The 13,608-nt window shown below is 41.9% G+C and overlaps 1 protein-coding gene and 1 pseudogene across 3 annotated transcripts; one reads left to right on the forward strand and one right to left on the reverse strand.

Annotated features, from left to right (window-relative positions):
* Positions 1 to 1,627: 1,627 nt before the first annotated feature.
* LOC114043420 (uncharacterized protein C1orf54-like) lies at positions 1,628 to 9,589 on the reverse strand. 3 transcript variants are annotated; one of them, XR_003569103.1, is made up of 8 exons: positions 9,509 to 9,567; positions 9,009 to 9,194; positions 7,499 to 7,582; positions 6,564 to 6,622; positions 6,022 to 6,117; positions 3,348 to 3,455; positions 2,641 to 2,742; positions 1,628 to 1,725 (listed from the first exon to the last, which is right to left on the reverse strand). XR_003569103.1 is itself a non-coding variant. In XM_027862526.1 (7 exons), the coding sequence occupies exons 1-6, from the start codon at positions 9,552 to 9,554 to the stop codon at positions 2,644 to 2,646; spliced, it is 492 nt and encodes a 163-aa protein (XP_027718327.1). In that variant the 5' UTR covers positions 9,555 to 9,589; the 3' UTR covers positions 1,628 to 1,725; positions 2,641 to 2,643. The 3 variants fall into 3 exon arrangements, 2 of the variants coding, with proteins under 2 accessions (XP_027718327.1, XP_027718328.1); XM_027862526.1 differs by lacking the exon at positions 9,009 to 9,194 and having other exon boundaries at positions 9,509 to 9,589; XM_027862527.1 differs by lacking the exons at positions 6,022 to 6,117; positions 9,009 to 9,194 and having other exon boundaries at positions 9,509 to 9,589.
* Positions 9,590 to 10,753: 1,164 nt separating this feature from the next.
* On the forward strand, positions 10,754 to 11,227 carry LOC114042823 (annotated as a pseudogene).
* Positions 11,228 to 13,608: the final 2,381 nt, after the last annotated feature.

Genomic DNA, 13,608 nt, shown 5'->3' on the forward strand with positions numbered 1-13,608 from the left:
TGTCAGATGTGCACGTGGAGCCGAGAGAGTCCAGTGTTTGCAACGTGTGGGACCGGTCGACTGTGTGGGACACTGTGTGCTGGGCGTATATAGCCACACTCTCAGGCCTGGGACTCGTGACTCCCCACGTCTCCTCAACCCGCCCCCGCCCCAAGCCGGGTGTCTCGGTGCTCCGCGGGCAGAGCAGGGCGGGGACTAGCGCCGGGAACACCGCGTTCTCTCGCCGGCAGTTACAGCGCTTTTCTTACATAACCCGAGAGAGCACACGTTACACACACTGGTGCCTTGCCTGCCCCACCTCGGACCCCTTGTCAGAGCGCCAGACGGCCTCTCACGCTCCTGTTTTACTCATCCGCCCACTACCTGGGCTGGATCCCTTCCCCGCGTCCCCTCCACGTCTGGATGCTTTCCCCTGGTAGGGGAGAGGGGCAATGGTCATTCTTTTCCCCCTCTGGGTCCTGGAGATGTGCATGATTTTGGGATGTGGGTTTAGAGAGACCGTTTGAAGTGAGATGGCCCGTCTGAACGTGCGGAGCTACCTGGAGCTGAGAAGTTAAGAGGATACTATCGACGTCTCCCCATTCCGAGACAGGAGTGCATAGGGTGCTGTACTTGAAGTCAGAAAGAGTTGGGTTCATATCCTGCCCCTGACACTCACTAGATGTGTGACCCTAGGCAAGGCACGTAATCTCTCTTGGCCTCAGTTGTTCAGTAAAAATGAAGAAGCTGGGCTGTATCTCTAAAGTCCCTCAAATTAAATGACCCTCGTATTCTCATGGGTGGGTTCAGAGTTGGAAGTCGAGTGGGGTGACGGTTTCTGAAGCAGCCACAAGGGGGAAGCACAGTTCCCCTTAGCGTACATAAAGAGGTTAAAAAGAAATATAAAATTCTGCAAGACCGAGATACCGGGGCAAGGATTTTTGTTATATTGACCGTCCGCTTCTCAATGTTTTTTTTTTTTTGTAAAGAAAAAACAAACCCAAACACTTTGCAGGGGGCCATATAGGAAAAGGGAACTGGTTTATGTTTTAAAGCCATTTCCCCTTCCCCAACCCAGACACACAAACCTTCCAACCCCAGATGAAATAAACACGTGGCCTCGAGGCCGCACGTTCCCCACTACTGACTTAGTAACCGAATTGGAAGCAAAGAGAGGATGAAAGTTCGACTCTATATCCAGAACAAGCACATCATTTTGCAGCTAGGAAAGTTGAAAGAAATGTGTCCCCAATTCATTTGAGGATAGTGAGTAGCATAGGGAAAGGAGGTGAGGAGAGTCACGTTGGGTGCTACTCATGGAGAGGAAGCTACCACCTGGTAGCTCAATAATCTTGCTAAGTAGATGCTAAATTCTGGTTTCTAAACTGCTGGATTAAAAGTGCTGTCAGTATCCCTCAAAATTTCAGTGCCTGCATACAAAGCTTTAGTGGCCTGCCCTAGTTAGGGCTCTGTATATATAAACTTCAAAATATGGGAAAGAGCAGAGATTGTAACAGGTAGACAATACATACTGTTTTCAATTCCAAAGAGAAAGGGATGCAAAACATCACAGCTCACTCCCACCCCAATGGCCCAAGAAGCAGTATGATGATCCTCCAAGGGAAGATCATATGGAAGGACAATGAGATAACGTTTGTGGTTCAATTATTTATTTCTTTTTCCAGTTTCTGCACTCCACTCCCCCCCCACCCCCTTTTCAAAGAAGTCATGGCAGCCTTCTCTCTCCTGAAAAGGAAAGAAGGAAAAGATCTAGAGCTGGAAGTTCTTAGAGTTCATCCACTCCAATCCCTCATTTTACAGGTGAGAAAACTTAGGTCTAGAGATTTTTTAAGTGCCTTACTGGATGTTTCACAGGTACTAAGGATCAAGAGGGAAATTTGAACTCTGGTCCTTGGAACAGGATTAGGAACCCAGGCACCCTTTCCTCACTCCAGAATATACATCTGACATGCAACTTTCCTTCACCCTCGATAACATTTCTCCTTTAAGAGGAGGTTCACAGAGATGTGCTGTCCTTCTCCTCAACTTTCATTTCCATGATTTCCTTATTACCAGGAATTCCTTTCTTCAGCTTAACTCCTATCAGAATTTCACCTCCAACTCCCTAGTTGGAATTTCCTTTCTCTCCTCTTTCTTTCTCTACCTCCCTCAACTCTACTTTAACCAATAGGGAATCTCTTTTGCTACTGAACTTTGCCCTTTAACTCTCCAACTCATTAGGAGCCTCACCCACTGCCTATTTGCACCTGCCTCGTCTGGGCCACAACCAGCTGGAAATTGGCTTTAACTCTCGAAGCTGGCAAAGGGCACTCAAGAGGTTATTTTGTCCAGTTTCCTGCATCTGGACTAGGAAGTCCTAAAGTCACCTGAGCCTCCATTTTAAGTTTCATTTCATGACACTCCCAGGACTATCCTACTATCTCCTTGAAACAAGAAATTTTTCCTGTTTTCTAAACACAGTCTCTCCTGTTGTTAGCCTACTCCTTCCATTCACCCCTTCTCCCCAAGTTCCCAGTCCTCCCCACACACACTCCCATCCCCTACCTAGAGATGTTATGCTGAGAACATTGGAAGAGCTATTTTAACCTACCCTGTTTTCTCCCAAGCAGGTGGTTGAGCATAATTATCCTGACCTCTCACCTTCTAAAGTAGCAATATCCACCTCAGCAGAACCCAGGGCAGAAGGAGGAGTGGGAGGTGATGCTGCAGAGTGGGCACAGCAGCATCCATAGCTGAAGGTGCCTAAAACACAAATATATGATCCCTCCACATTCTACCCTACCTGGCTACTGGCAGGCGCATGGGCTTGGAAGCTTACCACACCCGAGAGAAGAGCTTCATCTCAACATGCCTCATTCTCTATACTCACCCTCTCCTTTTTTCTGGGCCCAGATGAAGATGTGTCACTTATCCCCTCTAAAATGAGACTCTGCATAATAGGCCTTAGCACCCTCCCAAATCCTCAGAAACCTCACCTCTACATCTCCCTTCACTCTCTACTAATTCCTCCCCTTCAACTTTCAAACATGGATTCCTTCTTGCTTGAGCCTTTTGTCCCTTCCGGATGCTGTCCCTTCTCTTTTCTCTCTCCTTTCACAACTATATTTCTCAAAAGAGCAGTTAATGTATATTACCTATATTACTTCACAACCCACTTCTTCAGAGGCCCACAATATGGCTTCCACTGCTATTTCCAATCTCTAATGACTTCCTTCCAATTTTAATGGCCTTTTCACAGTTCTTAATCCCCAGTCTTTTTGTAGCATCTGACACCACTGAATATCTCTCTGCTTAAAATTCTGCCCTCCCTTTTCTTCTGGGATGCATTCTTATCTTAGTTCTCCTACCTCTGTGGTAGATTCTTTTCTGTCCCTGGGGCCATCTTCTTTTCCTTCTTGGCCCCAGTTCTTCTCTGTGTATAATCTCTCCTTTGGTGTAGTGGACTGAGTACTGGCCTGGGACATAGAAGATCTGAATTTAATCCTTGGCTCCACTGATGAGTCTCCATGATAGGTAGGGCATTCCTTAGCCTCTCTAAACCTCTCTAAACATCCTTTGGATGTTTCCTTATCCATAAAATGGAAATAATAATCATTATACTACTTACCTTATAAGGTTGTAGAGAGGCTCAAATGATATGATATATGTGAAACACTATGTAAATACAAGCTATTATTATTGGCAAACTCATTTCATGCCTTTAACGATCACCTCATGCCTATGACTTCCAGATCTATATCTCTACTATGACTTTTGTTCTCATTGTTCTTAGGACATTTCCACTTAAAGATTTCCCTCTCACCAGTGTTTATTCACCTTGTCCAAAATCAAACTCATCATCCCCCTTTCTAAACTAAGCCCACTCCCATACTCCCCAATTTTGTCAATTCAAAATAGCACTGATTTTGGTGATTCTCCTGATCACCCCGGGTCAAAATGTACAAGTCATCTTCAGCTCTCCCTCTACCTCATTCCATGCCTATAAAGGCAGATCTCCAAATCCTGTCATTTTTTCCTTTGAACACTCCCTTGAATTTATCCATTCTCCATTCCCACTCTAACCGCCTTAATCTAGACTATCAATTCAGTCAGCCAATAAACATTTATTAAGCATCTGCTATTTTCAAGGCACTTGCTAAGCACATGGGATACAAAGAAAGGCAAGAATATCCCTGCCCTCAATCAAATGGGGGAACCAACATGCAAACAACTATGTACAGACAAGCTATATACAGGATTAATAGGAAATTATCAAGAGAGGGAAGGTACTAGATTAAGAGAGATTGGGAAAGACTTCCTGTAAAAGGTAGGATTTTAGCTGGGACTTGAAGGAAGCAAGGAGGCAGAGATGAGGAAGAAGAGCATTCCATCCATGGGGGACAGCCAGTGAAAAGACATGGAGCCCAGAAATGGAGTTACTTGTTTTAGGAATAGCACGAAGACCAGTGTCACCATATTGAAAAGTATATTGTTGGGTATAAGATGTAAGAAGACTGGAAAGGTGGGACAGCATGAGAAGGAGTTAGATTGTAAAGAGCTTTGAACACCAAACAGAGGATCTTATAGTTGATCCTAGAGATGATAGGGAGTCACTGGAGTTTGTTGAGTATGGAGGTGACTCTGTTGGACCTGTACTTTAAGAAACTCACTTTGACAGCTGAGTGGAGGAAGGACTGCAGTGACAAGAGACTTAAGGCAGGCAGATCAAGCAGCAGGCTATTGCAGTAGTCCAAGCATGAGGAGATGAGGGCCTATACCTCAGGGTGACAGTGTAGAAGGAGAGAAAGGGGCATATGCAAAGAAGGTTATGAAAGTAATGTCGACAGGCCTTGGCAACAGATTATACATGGGGGATGAGAGTGAGGAATGGAAGGTGACAGCTAGGTGTCAAATCTGGGAGACTGGCAGGATGATAGTACCCTAGAAAGTAGTAGGGAGGTTTAGAAGGGGGAAGGATTTGGGGAAAATGAGTTCAGTTTTGAACATCTTAAGTTTATGATGTCTGTTTGTTTGTTCAGTCATTTCAGTTGACTCTTTGTGACCCCATTTTGTGGTTTTCTTGGCAGAAATACTGGGGTGATTTGCATTTCCTTCTCCAGCTCATTTTACAGATGTGAAACTGAGTTTACATGACACTATACTCAACAGAGCAACTTGTCTAATCGAAACTGATGATATTTAAGGTCTCTATCAGCTCTAGCTACGATGGTGCTCAGCCTGGTGGTGAAGACCTTAAATGAGTCAACCCCATTTTACCTACCCCATGTTGTGTCCCACTACATTCCAACACATGTACTCTGCTCCCTGACCCTCTAATATCCCACACTCATTTTTACCTCCTCATCCTTGCTCTTTTTACCCTTGGAATATCCTTTCCACTACTCTCCATTTATTAAAATCCCTCCTATTTTTATAGTCCCACTCTCTCCACTAAAACCTCTAGCCAATTATGATTCCTCTCTCCTTCCACCCATGACACTTATTGTCTGTATCATACATCTTGAAATTTCATTATGTTAAGTTGGCATTTAATTATATGCATTCTCATTCTTCTCTGTTGTTTCACGTGTGCAACTTTTGTCTCTCCGATAAGATTGTAAATTTCTAAAGTGGAAAAGACATGTAGCATAGTCAATTATATCCCCACAACACCAAGTACAGTGTTCAGCATCACAAGACACTCCTTAAATACTAATTAAATTGAAATGGAATTGAAGTAAGTCCTCCCACTCATCTCCACATAACATTGGCATTAAATCTGAAAGAAAAGGACTATTGGCTAGGTGAAAATCAGTGTCAGCAAGTTGCTAATACTTTTCAGAACCAGAGAAGGGAAGGGAACTAGAATTTCTTAAGCACATATTATGTGCGAGATACTGTGCTAAGTGACTTGGGTCCCTCAGTATCCCAAGATTGAACCTCAAGCCCTCCTCCTTCTTCATGCTCTAACCCCAGCCAGCCTGTCATTTATCCAGGAGAGGTAAATACTTCTATGAGGTCTGCATCCCTATCCTTACTCACTTTTTCTGTTGTCTTCTGTATGCCATTGTCTGGAAGTTTTTTCTCAGGATTAACCTTCCTGTCTCCTGCTTGAGTTATAGTTTGTTTCTCAATGCTCTGTTATCAGTATGATTGGAAAACAGGATTAACTCCTCCATTCACCCCCCAACCCACTCATACAACCTCCCCAAAGATTCTTTTCAGTATCCCCCAAGACTTAGGTTCAAAGCCACTAATCCCCCAATCCCTCAGTGAAATACAAAATTGCCTGTCCTTTACCATTAACACATGTTCTGAGTTCCCTAGATCCTTTGGATAAGAGACTAACCCTTTTTTGTAATATTTGTACCAAACTAATTGAATTCTGGCTTTCTCTTCACTAATTCCCCATAGGTTCCCTATTCATTTTTGGCTGATTGCCCAGTTTCTCTTTATCCTGATTCATTTTAGGCCTACCAACTAGTTTTATTTTAACACAATAGCTAGTTATGTTTTGGGTTTTTTTAAGTTACATTCCATCCAAACCCCTCCACAGAGTTTCCCCAGGTCAGTGGGTCGCTCACCATTCTATCCTCCTCCTCAAATTGGGAATAGTCAAGGGTAAAGTTGACTCCAAAGTCATCTGAGAAAGAGAAAAAATGGTCAATTATTTACTAGTGCTTACTATGGAGTAAACACTCTCTAAGGGCTAGGAATTCATAGAAAGGAGAACATAGAAAGGAGTCAGTCCCTGACTCCAAGGAGTTCATAATCTAATGAAAATCTAAGGGCACCCAGAAATCAGAGATGAAAGGCTGAGATGGGAATTTTCCAAGTGTTCTTGGCCACGTCCCATGGGCAGTATAAGACAACATTGTATAATTTGCATTCACTTTAATTTTAAAAGCATGTGAATAAACAAAAACAGATATGCAACAATATCGCCCTAAAAACCAGTTGCATCTATATTTTAATTAAAAAACTCCCTTCTAATGCTCTTAACCAGCCTCTCCTCAGAGCAGCCCTACTTTTCCCCTCCCCTCTCAACTTGGGGAATAACTATATAGTGCACTGATAGATGATTGAATTTTCACAAGTTTTCTATCCCTTATAAGCTGGAAAGGGAAAAAAAAGACATATGTATGTATGCATATGGATGTATGTGTACATATATACCCATACATAGCTATTGTATATCTATGTGTGTATGTAATATCTGTGTATATGTACACATAGATGTGCAATAGATATTACATATATCTTTAGGAAGGGGAGAATGATGTCACAGCCCCCAAAAGATTAATCATCACAGGCTTAGGAGACTTAAGCAATTGAGTTAAGTCAGATCCTGTTTGAGACTTTGGAAATGAGACTGAGAAGTGGTGTGGGTTAGGTTAATGGTTTTGGTTCTCCCCAAAATAAATAATATTACTTATCTTATTTGTCCTCTTTGGCCTGGCCACTGCACGGAAGGCAGTAGAGCTCTAGCCCAGATTGTGTCCCTCTGTATCATGCTCACCGTAATATGGAGTGACTGTGTAATAGACCACCTGATAATCTTCATATATTCCTTCATATATTTGTTCTTCCTCATATTCTTGTCCTAAAATGAGCAAAAGTGAGCGGCTCATGGGGTCTTTCCACAATCCACTGACAGTCTGAAGTCATCAGGAAATAACAGTCAGCCCATGAAGTTCCCATTTTGCTGCCTTCCCTAAGCATCAACCTGTCAAAAGACTGTTATAATCCCTTTCCCATGTTCTGCCCTGTGTTCTGAATAAAAAACCATAGGTTCACCCTCCCCTTTACTTCACCAAGGACTCTTTCTTCAGACTCCTCCTCCCAAGCCTCATATTCTGCATCCCCAGCTTAAATTGTCCCAGGTTTGACCTGTAAGGACTGAGGTTGTACTTGTGATTATCTTTTCCAGCTACATGGTGCATTGGATAAAGTGCTGGACCTGGAGTCAGAAAGACCTGCATTCACATCTGACTTCAGACACTTATGAACTGTATGAATCTGAACAACTCACTTAACTTCTCTGTGATTCAGTTTCCTCATCTGTAAAATGGGGATAATAATAGCATTTACCTCCCAAGGTTGGTTAAAGGATAAAATGAGCTAATATCTGTAAAGCACTTTGAAAATCTTGAAGCACTATATAAATATTATTATTATTAATTCTTCCAGAACAGAAAACACCTTGCTCCACATAGTCTCTCTTATTTGCCAAGAACCTAGATGAAGAAATGGTCTCGGAGGGGACTGAGATAAAAAAACAAACAAACAACGCAAATCTTCTTCCATCCAAGCTAAGTTCTTATAGAATCTTGGCTACTCTGAAAATTAACATTTCTAATAATTAAGATACATACACACACACACGTACATATATATATCTTGAAGATTTGTAAGGAATATTATACACATTCTCATTTGGGCCTCATCCTGTGAAGTAGGTGCTAGGCATTTTTATCCCCATTTTATAGATGAGAAAACTGAGGTTCAGAGGGTTAAGTAACTTTCTCATGGCTACAGAGCAAGTGAATGCTAGAGGTAAAATTGAAATCCAAGTCTTCCTGACTCTGAAGTCCAGCATTCTATTTACTCTGCCACACTTCCTTTGCAGAACTGCTGTTTATTTGAGGCATGCACGTGCTCGAGCACACGCACACCCACACACACCCACCATCACCACTACCACCACCACATAGACAAGGAAGATTTAGGGAATGGACATTGGGAGACTTAGGCTCTGCCACTAACCATCTGTGTGACCTAAATAAGCCATTTAACCTTATGGGACCTACTCTCCTCAATTGCAAAATGAGGAAACTGAATTAGCTGATCTCTAAGATTTCTAACTTCTATAACTTAGTCTACAGATCCACATCTTTTGCTATCCACCCTCATCCCCACATCCTAGCCAAGTTAATAACACAGGAATCTGGAGGAAGAGGAAAGGAAACACTGAGACATACCTGGCTGACTGGGAAACAAAGAAGGGAAGGAGACAGCTGTTCTCTTACCAGTGTCCCTGATGGCCGCTATTCTTCTCTAGGAGTCCCAAGCCACATGTAGACGGGAGTCTTTCTTTTACTCTCCAGCAACAAAGTTACTTCAACCATCTAATGTCACCCTGCTCCTAGTTTTCCCCAATCATAAAATGGAGTTTCCTCTTACCATGCAGTTTCAGCTGCCTTTTCTTGCTCTGCCTTCCTTGGAGATAGAGAACAATGATTTCCTTTTTTTTTTTTTTTTTTTTTCTGAAATCTCTCCAAGTCTGTAGTCTCGACCCTTCTCAGCCTATTCTTTTCTAGGTTCGATCTCCTACTTTCTCTATTCCCATGTTCACCACCTAGATTCTGGACCCAGAATGCCAGTTACAGATGAGACTGGAATTGCTCCTTTTGTCATACTCTTTTCTCCACCCTTTATTCCCTCCACACTTTTCATCTTCTTCCCCACCTTGTTCCCTAACTACTAGACACAGAATTCTGGTGAGGGCTAGAAGAAGGAATGATCTTACCCAAGATGAGCGGCACAGCAGCTATGACTACAAGTAGGACATCCATTCTGGCTTCTGACTCAGAGCAGTGAAGTTTAAAAAAAAAAAGAAAAGGAAATTACATCTGTACTTCTCTTCCCCCTTCTCGTGTGTGTGTCCCCCCCCCCCCCACTCCCAGCAGGAAGTAATCAAAACTGAAGCTACTTTTTCTTGCTATGGTCCTAGCTCCTTGGTCCATCACAAACTAACTGAATCCTCAAATAGGACTGTGCAAGACTCCTGGATTTGTGTGTGGGGGGGTGTAGATTACTCCTACAGTGGACCAACCCAGAGTTCTCTCTTCACTGTCCCCAACTATCCAAACACCCAAATCAGCATTGATCCAAATTAGAGTAAATCACTTATGGAAGCTGAATTCTACTTTTTAAAAAATGTTTTAACTGTTAAGAATCTATTTGTTTAAGAAGTTTCATCAATCCTAGCCAAAATGTATACATTATAAATATACCTGGAGACACTCATTTAAAAAAACACAAATTCAATTGTTTTTACATGTAGTTGGGGAAAAAATAAAATATTATTCAAAAATACAGATTCCCACATTTTTGCACACAATAATGTTCATGGCTATCAGAGATTTAGGGGTAGGCAAACTTTAGTGATATCACTGAGAAATCAGAAGTCTTCCCAGAATTCAGCAATTCCTATTGGTATTCCAAGGAATCCTGTGCAACCAAAATAATGCCTTGGTTTGTTTTTGCTGATTCCATTTATAGAAATAGTCCGAGGATATTGCTCAATGCCCCCCACCTTGAAGTTTGTGTCACTTTCTTTGATGGAATGCCAAAATTTGGGGGGGGGTTATATTTTTTCTTTGGGAGTGTTATTGTCAGCCTTGAAGTTCTTTTAATGTGTTATTTTGGATAGAGTCTGTAATATCCTTTCCAGAACTTTGAAACCTTTATAGGTTTTATGGAAATTTGCTGATTTTTTCCCCATGCAACATTAGCAATTCATTTACCCACAACCTCTATCTTTTACATTTTACTTCAGTGAAACTGGACAAGACCTTACTTGGAATTAATTCATGTTATTAACACAATAAACCATGTCAGTTACATGACAGCTACTATAATTAATAACTACTCACATTTATATGGCGCTTTAAGGTTTGCAATGTACTTTTCTTAAAACAACAACCTTTCAAGGTAGGTAGAAAAAAGCATTACTATTCTCATTTTAAAAATGAATAGCCTTTCCCCCAGGATGGCACCGAAGGTGAAGAAGGAAGTGGTTGTGCCCCCCCCCCCCGAGGTAAAAGCCAAGTCCAAGGCCTTGAAGGCCAAGAAGGCTGTGTTGAAGGGTGTTGATAGCCACAAAAAGAAAAAGATCTGATCCCTCACCTTCTGGCAACCCGAGACACTAAGACTTCCATGGCAGCCCAAATACCCTTGGAAAAGTGCCCTTCAGAGAAACAAGCTTGACCACTATGCCATCATTAAGTTTCCCTTGACCACTGAGTCTGCTATGAAGAAGATCGAGGACAACAACACTCTCATCTTCATTGTGGACATCAAGGCCAACAAGCATCAGGTCAAGCAGGCGGTCAAGAAGCTGTGTGACATCGACATGGCCAAGGTCAGCACACCGATCTGGTCTAATGGAGAGAAGAAGGCCTATGTCCAACTTGCTCCAGACTATGTTGCTTTAGATGTTGCCAACAAAATTGGAATCGTCTAAACTATGTCTCACTCTCCCACTCCACCTACAATAAAAAGTTTTCTAGTAAAAAATAACTAAATAAAAATAAAAATGAAGAAACAGACTTTGAATTGTTAAGTGATTTATCCATTATCATACAGTTAAGTCAGGACATAAATCCAAATTTTTGGCTCCAAGTCAGCACTTTATCCTCTACTTCAGACTGTCCTTCCATTTATGAAGAATAATTCATCGAATAATCAACAAGCCGTTATTTGTTCATTAACACATTTATTTTATTATAAATTTAATAATCATTGACAAAAACAAAAAAGAATATTACAGACAACCCTCAGCATTTAATGACCAGATGAATTAACAAACAATAAGCAAACAAAATGAGAGTTCTTGCAAGTTGAGAGAAATTAGTTTACTATTATATTAATAACCAATTATTAAATTGGGAAGCAGGCTCTTTTATTTCCTCATTTAAGGCCTAGGCCCTGTAAAAATTCAGTCTCTGAAGACGTGACCTGATTGATGGAATTGCTCTTAGCCCTCAAAGAACATGGTCTTCAGTCTTGGGCAGGATCCCATCCAACTAGGAGACCTAACTTCTATTTGGAATATAAACAGAATCCAGTATAGGTGAGTTCCTACCCCAGGGAAAGGAATGCTGTGCTTGTACCCCTCCATTAGAGTTTAGGGTGACCCAGCTCATGAAGGAGAAAACCAACCAGAGTGGTCTGGATGGAGATGGATTTCCTGTCCAGGTTGCTGGAAGCGGCTGAGCCTTGTAATCAAACCACATTCTCAGTAGGAGGAGCAGAAGACCTCTAGCCTACCTCCTTATTAAATGTCCACCAATCAGGGTTGATTTTCTCTTGTCAGGGGCATTCCCTTATACAAAAGGTATTTAAGGCATTCAGTGTCTCCATTGTTTGATTACTGAGAGAACCCACTGATCTTCAATTTATTGCTTGCTGGATAAGCCTAATTAATACATTTATTATTATTTACCCAGAAACTCTTGGTTTTTTTTTTATTTATAACAGAGTCCATCTAAATTTTTGTTACCTGGTATGACTTTTGGTTTTGTTCAGGAACCAAAAGAAGAGTGGCACTACGTGCATTTGGAGTCAATGTATATACATTTCTTGTTCTACAGATTTACTTTCGTTTACTCTAACATATATTAACTATTAAGCTTTTGTCCATCACAATATGGATTTTTCCTATCCTCTTGCCTCACTGATGCAAAGAATGGGGATATTTCCCTTCCTTAATCTGACCATCAATTTGGAGTCCCTGCCAGAAAAAGTGAAGTTCTTCCTTTCTCACAAACAGATGAGGAGCAGGGTAGGATGAGGGAGGCTGCGAGAGGAAGAGATCCCCTAGGTTGAAGACTGAGACTCTCTTCTATCTTATTTATGCATCATGTGATGATGGTTCCACCGTTTGGATCCCAAAGCATTTCCCATAAAAGTTCCTAGGCACAGCTGTAACTTCCTTCCTGGCTCTTCGGTTAACTATTACCTCACCTTAACTCTGCTCCAAGTTCCTGTTCACAGATTGGAAGAAGGAGGAAAGAGAAGGTCAACCTCTCTTTCTGTAGACACCGGACCTCTCACTCCCAAAGTTATTTGGTCCAACCCCCTGAAACTTTGTGTTTCTGTCCTGACTGGACCTAATCTCCTCATTCTGTATCCTCGTTTACACTCTGTATTGACTGGCAATAGTCCTTCACATGAATTCCAGGAAAAATGATACCCTTGGTTCTCCCTTCCTCCCAAGGCTCGTTTAAACATTTGAAAAGTCCCCTAGAAGATCTTAAGTATCTCCAATCAGTCAACAAACATTTATTTGCCAAGAACTGTGCTCCATCCCAATGTGGTTGTGCAGGCTATTTGAACTAGGTTTCTAATTCTCTGTTCTTCCATCAGTCAGTCTGAAGAACAAGATATCACAAAAATACATCTTCAGAAACTAAATAAAGGAAGTGTAACACAAAAGGTGGGGGTGGGGGAAGGAAGGGGGCTGAGTTTCTTTGTTAGCTGTCAACCAAAAGACAGCACAGTACAGTACTGAAAACTTTCTTGTTCTTCATAAGAACCGCTTCTTTTGAAGTCAGTCCTTTCAAGGAGCATCCTTTCCTCTTTCATTATTCCTTCTTTCACTATTACATTCACAGATGGAGGTCTTTCCGATGCTTTCCTGGGTTCCAGGTCTCATGTAAGACAGTAAATTCTCACTGGGGCTTTTAAGTTTCATCTTTTCTGCTGTATCCCCGATCCATTTCCTTCCATTCAATTAAAAACAATGAGCGTCCCCATCTGCCCTACTGTGCCTCACACCGCCCCCCGCCCCCCACAACAGCCCTTGGGTTTTTTTTCAGGCATTCTCTCCCCCACCTCCAACCT

The sequence above is a fragment of the Vombatus ursinus genome, unplaced genomic scaffold (assembly GCF_900497805.2).
Source record: "Vombatus ursinus unplaced genomic scaffold, bare-nosed wombat genome assembly UNPS02014768.1, whole genome shotgun sequence".
Taxonomy (NCBI): domain Eukaryota; kingdom Metazoa; phylum Chordata; class Mammalia; order Diprotodontia; family Vombatidae; genus Vombatus; species Vombatus ursinus.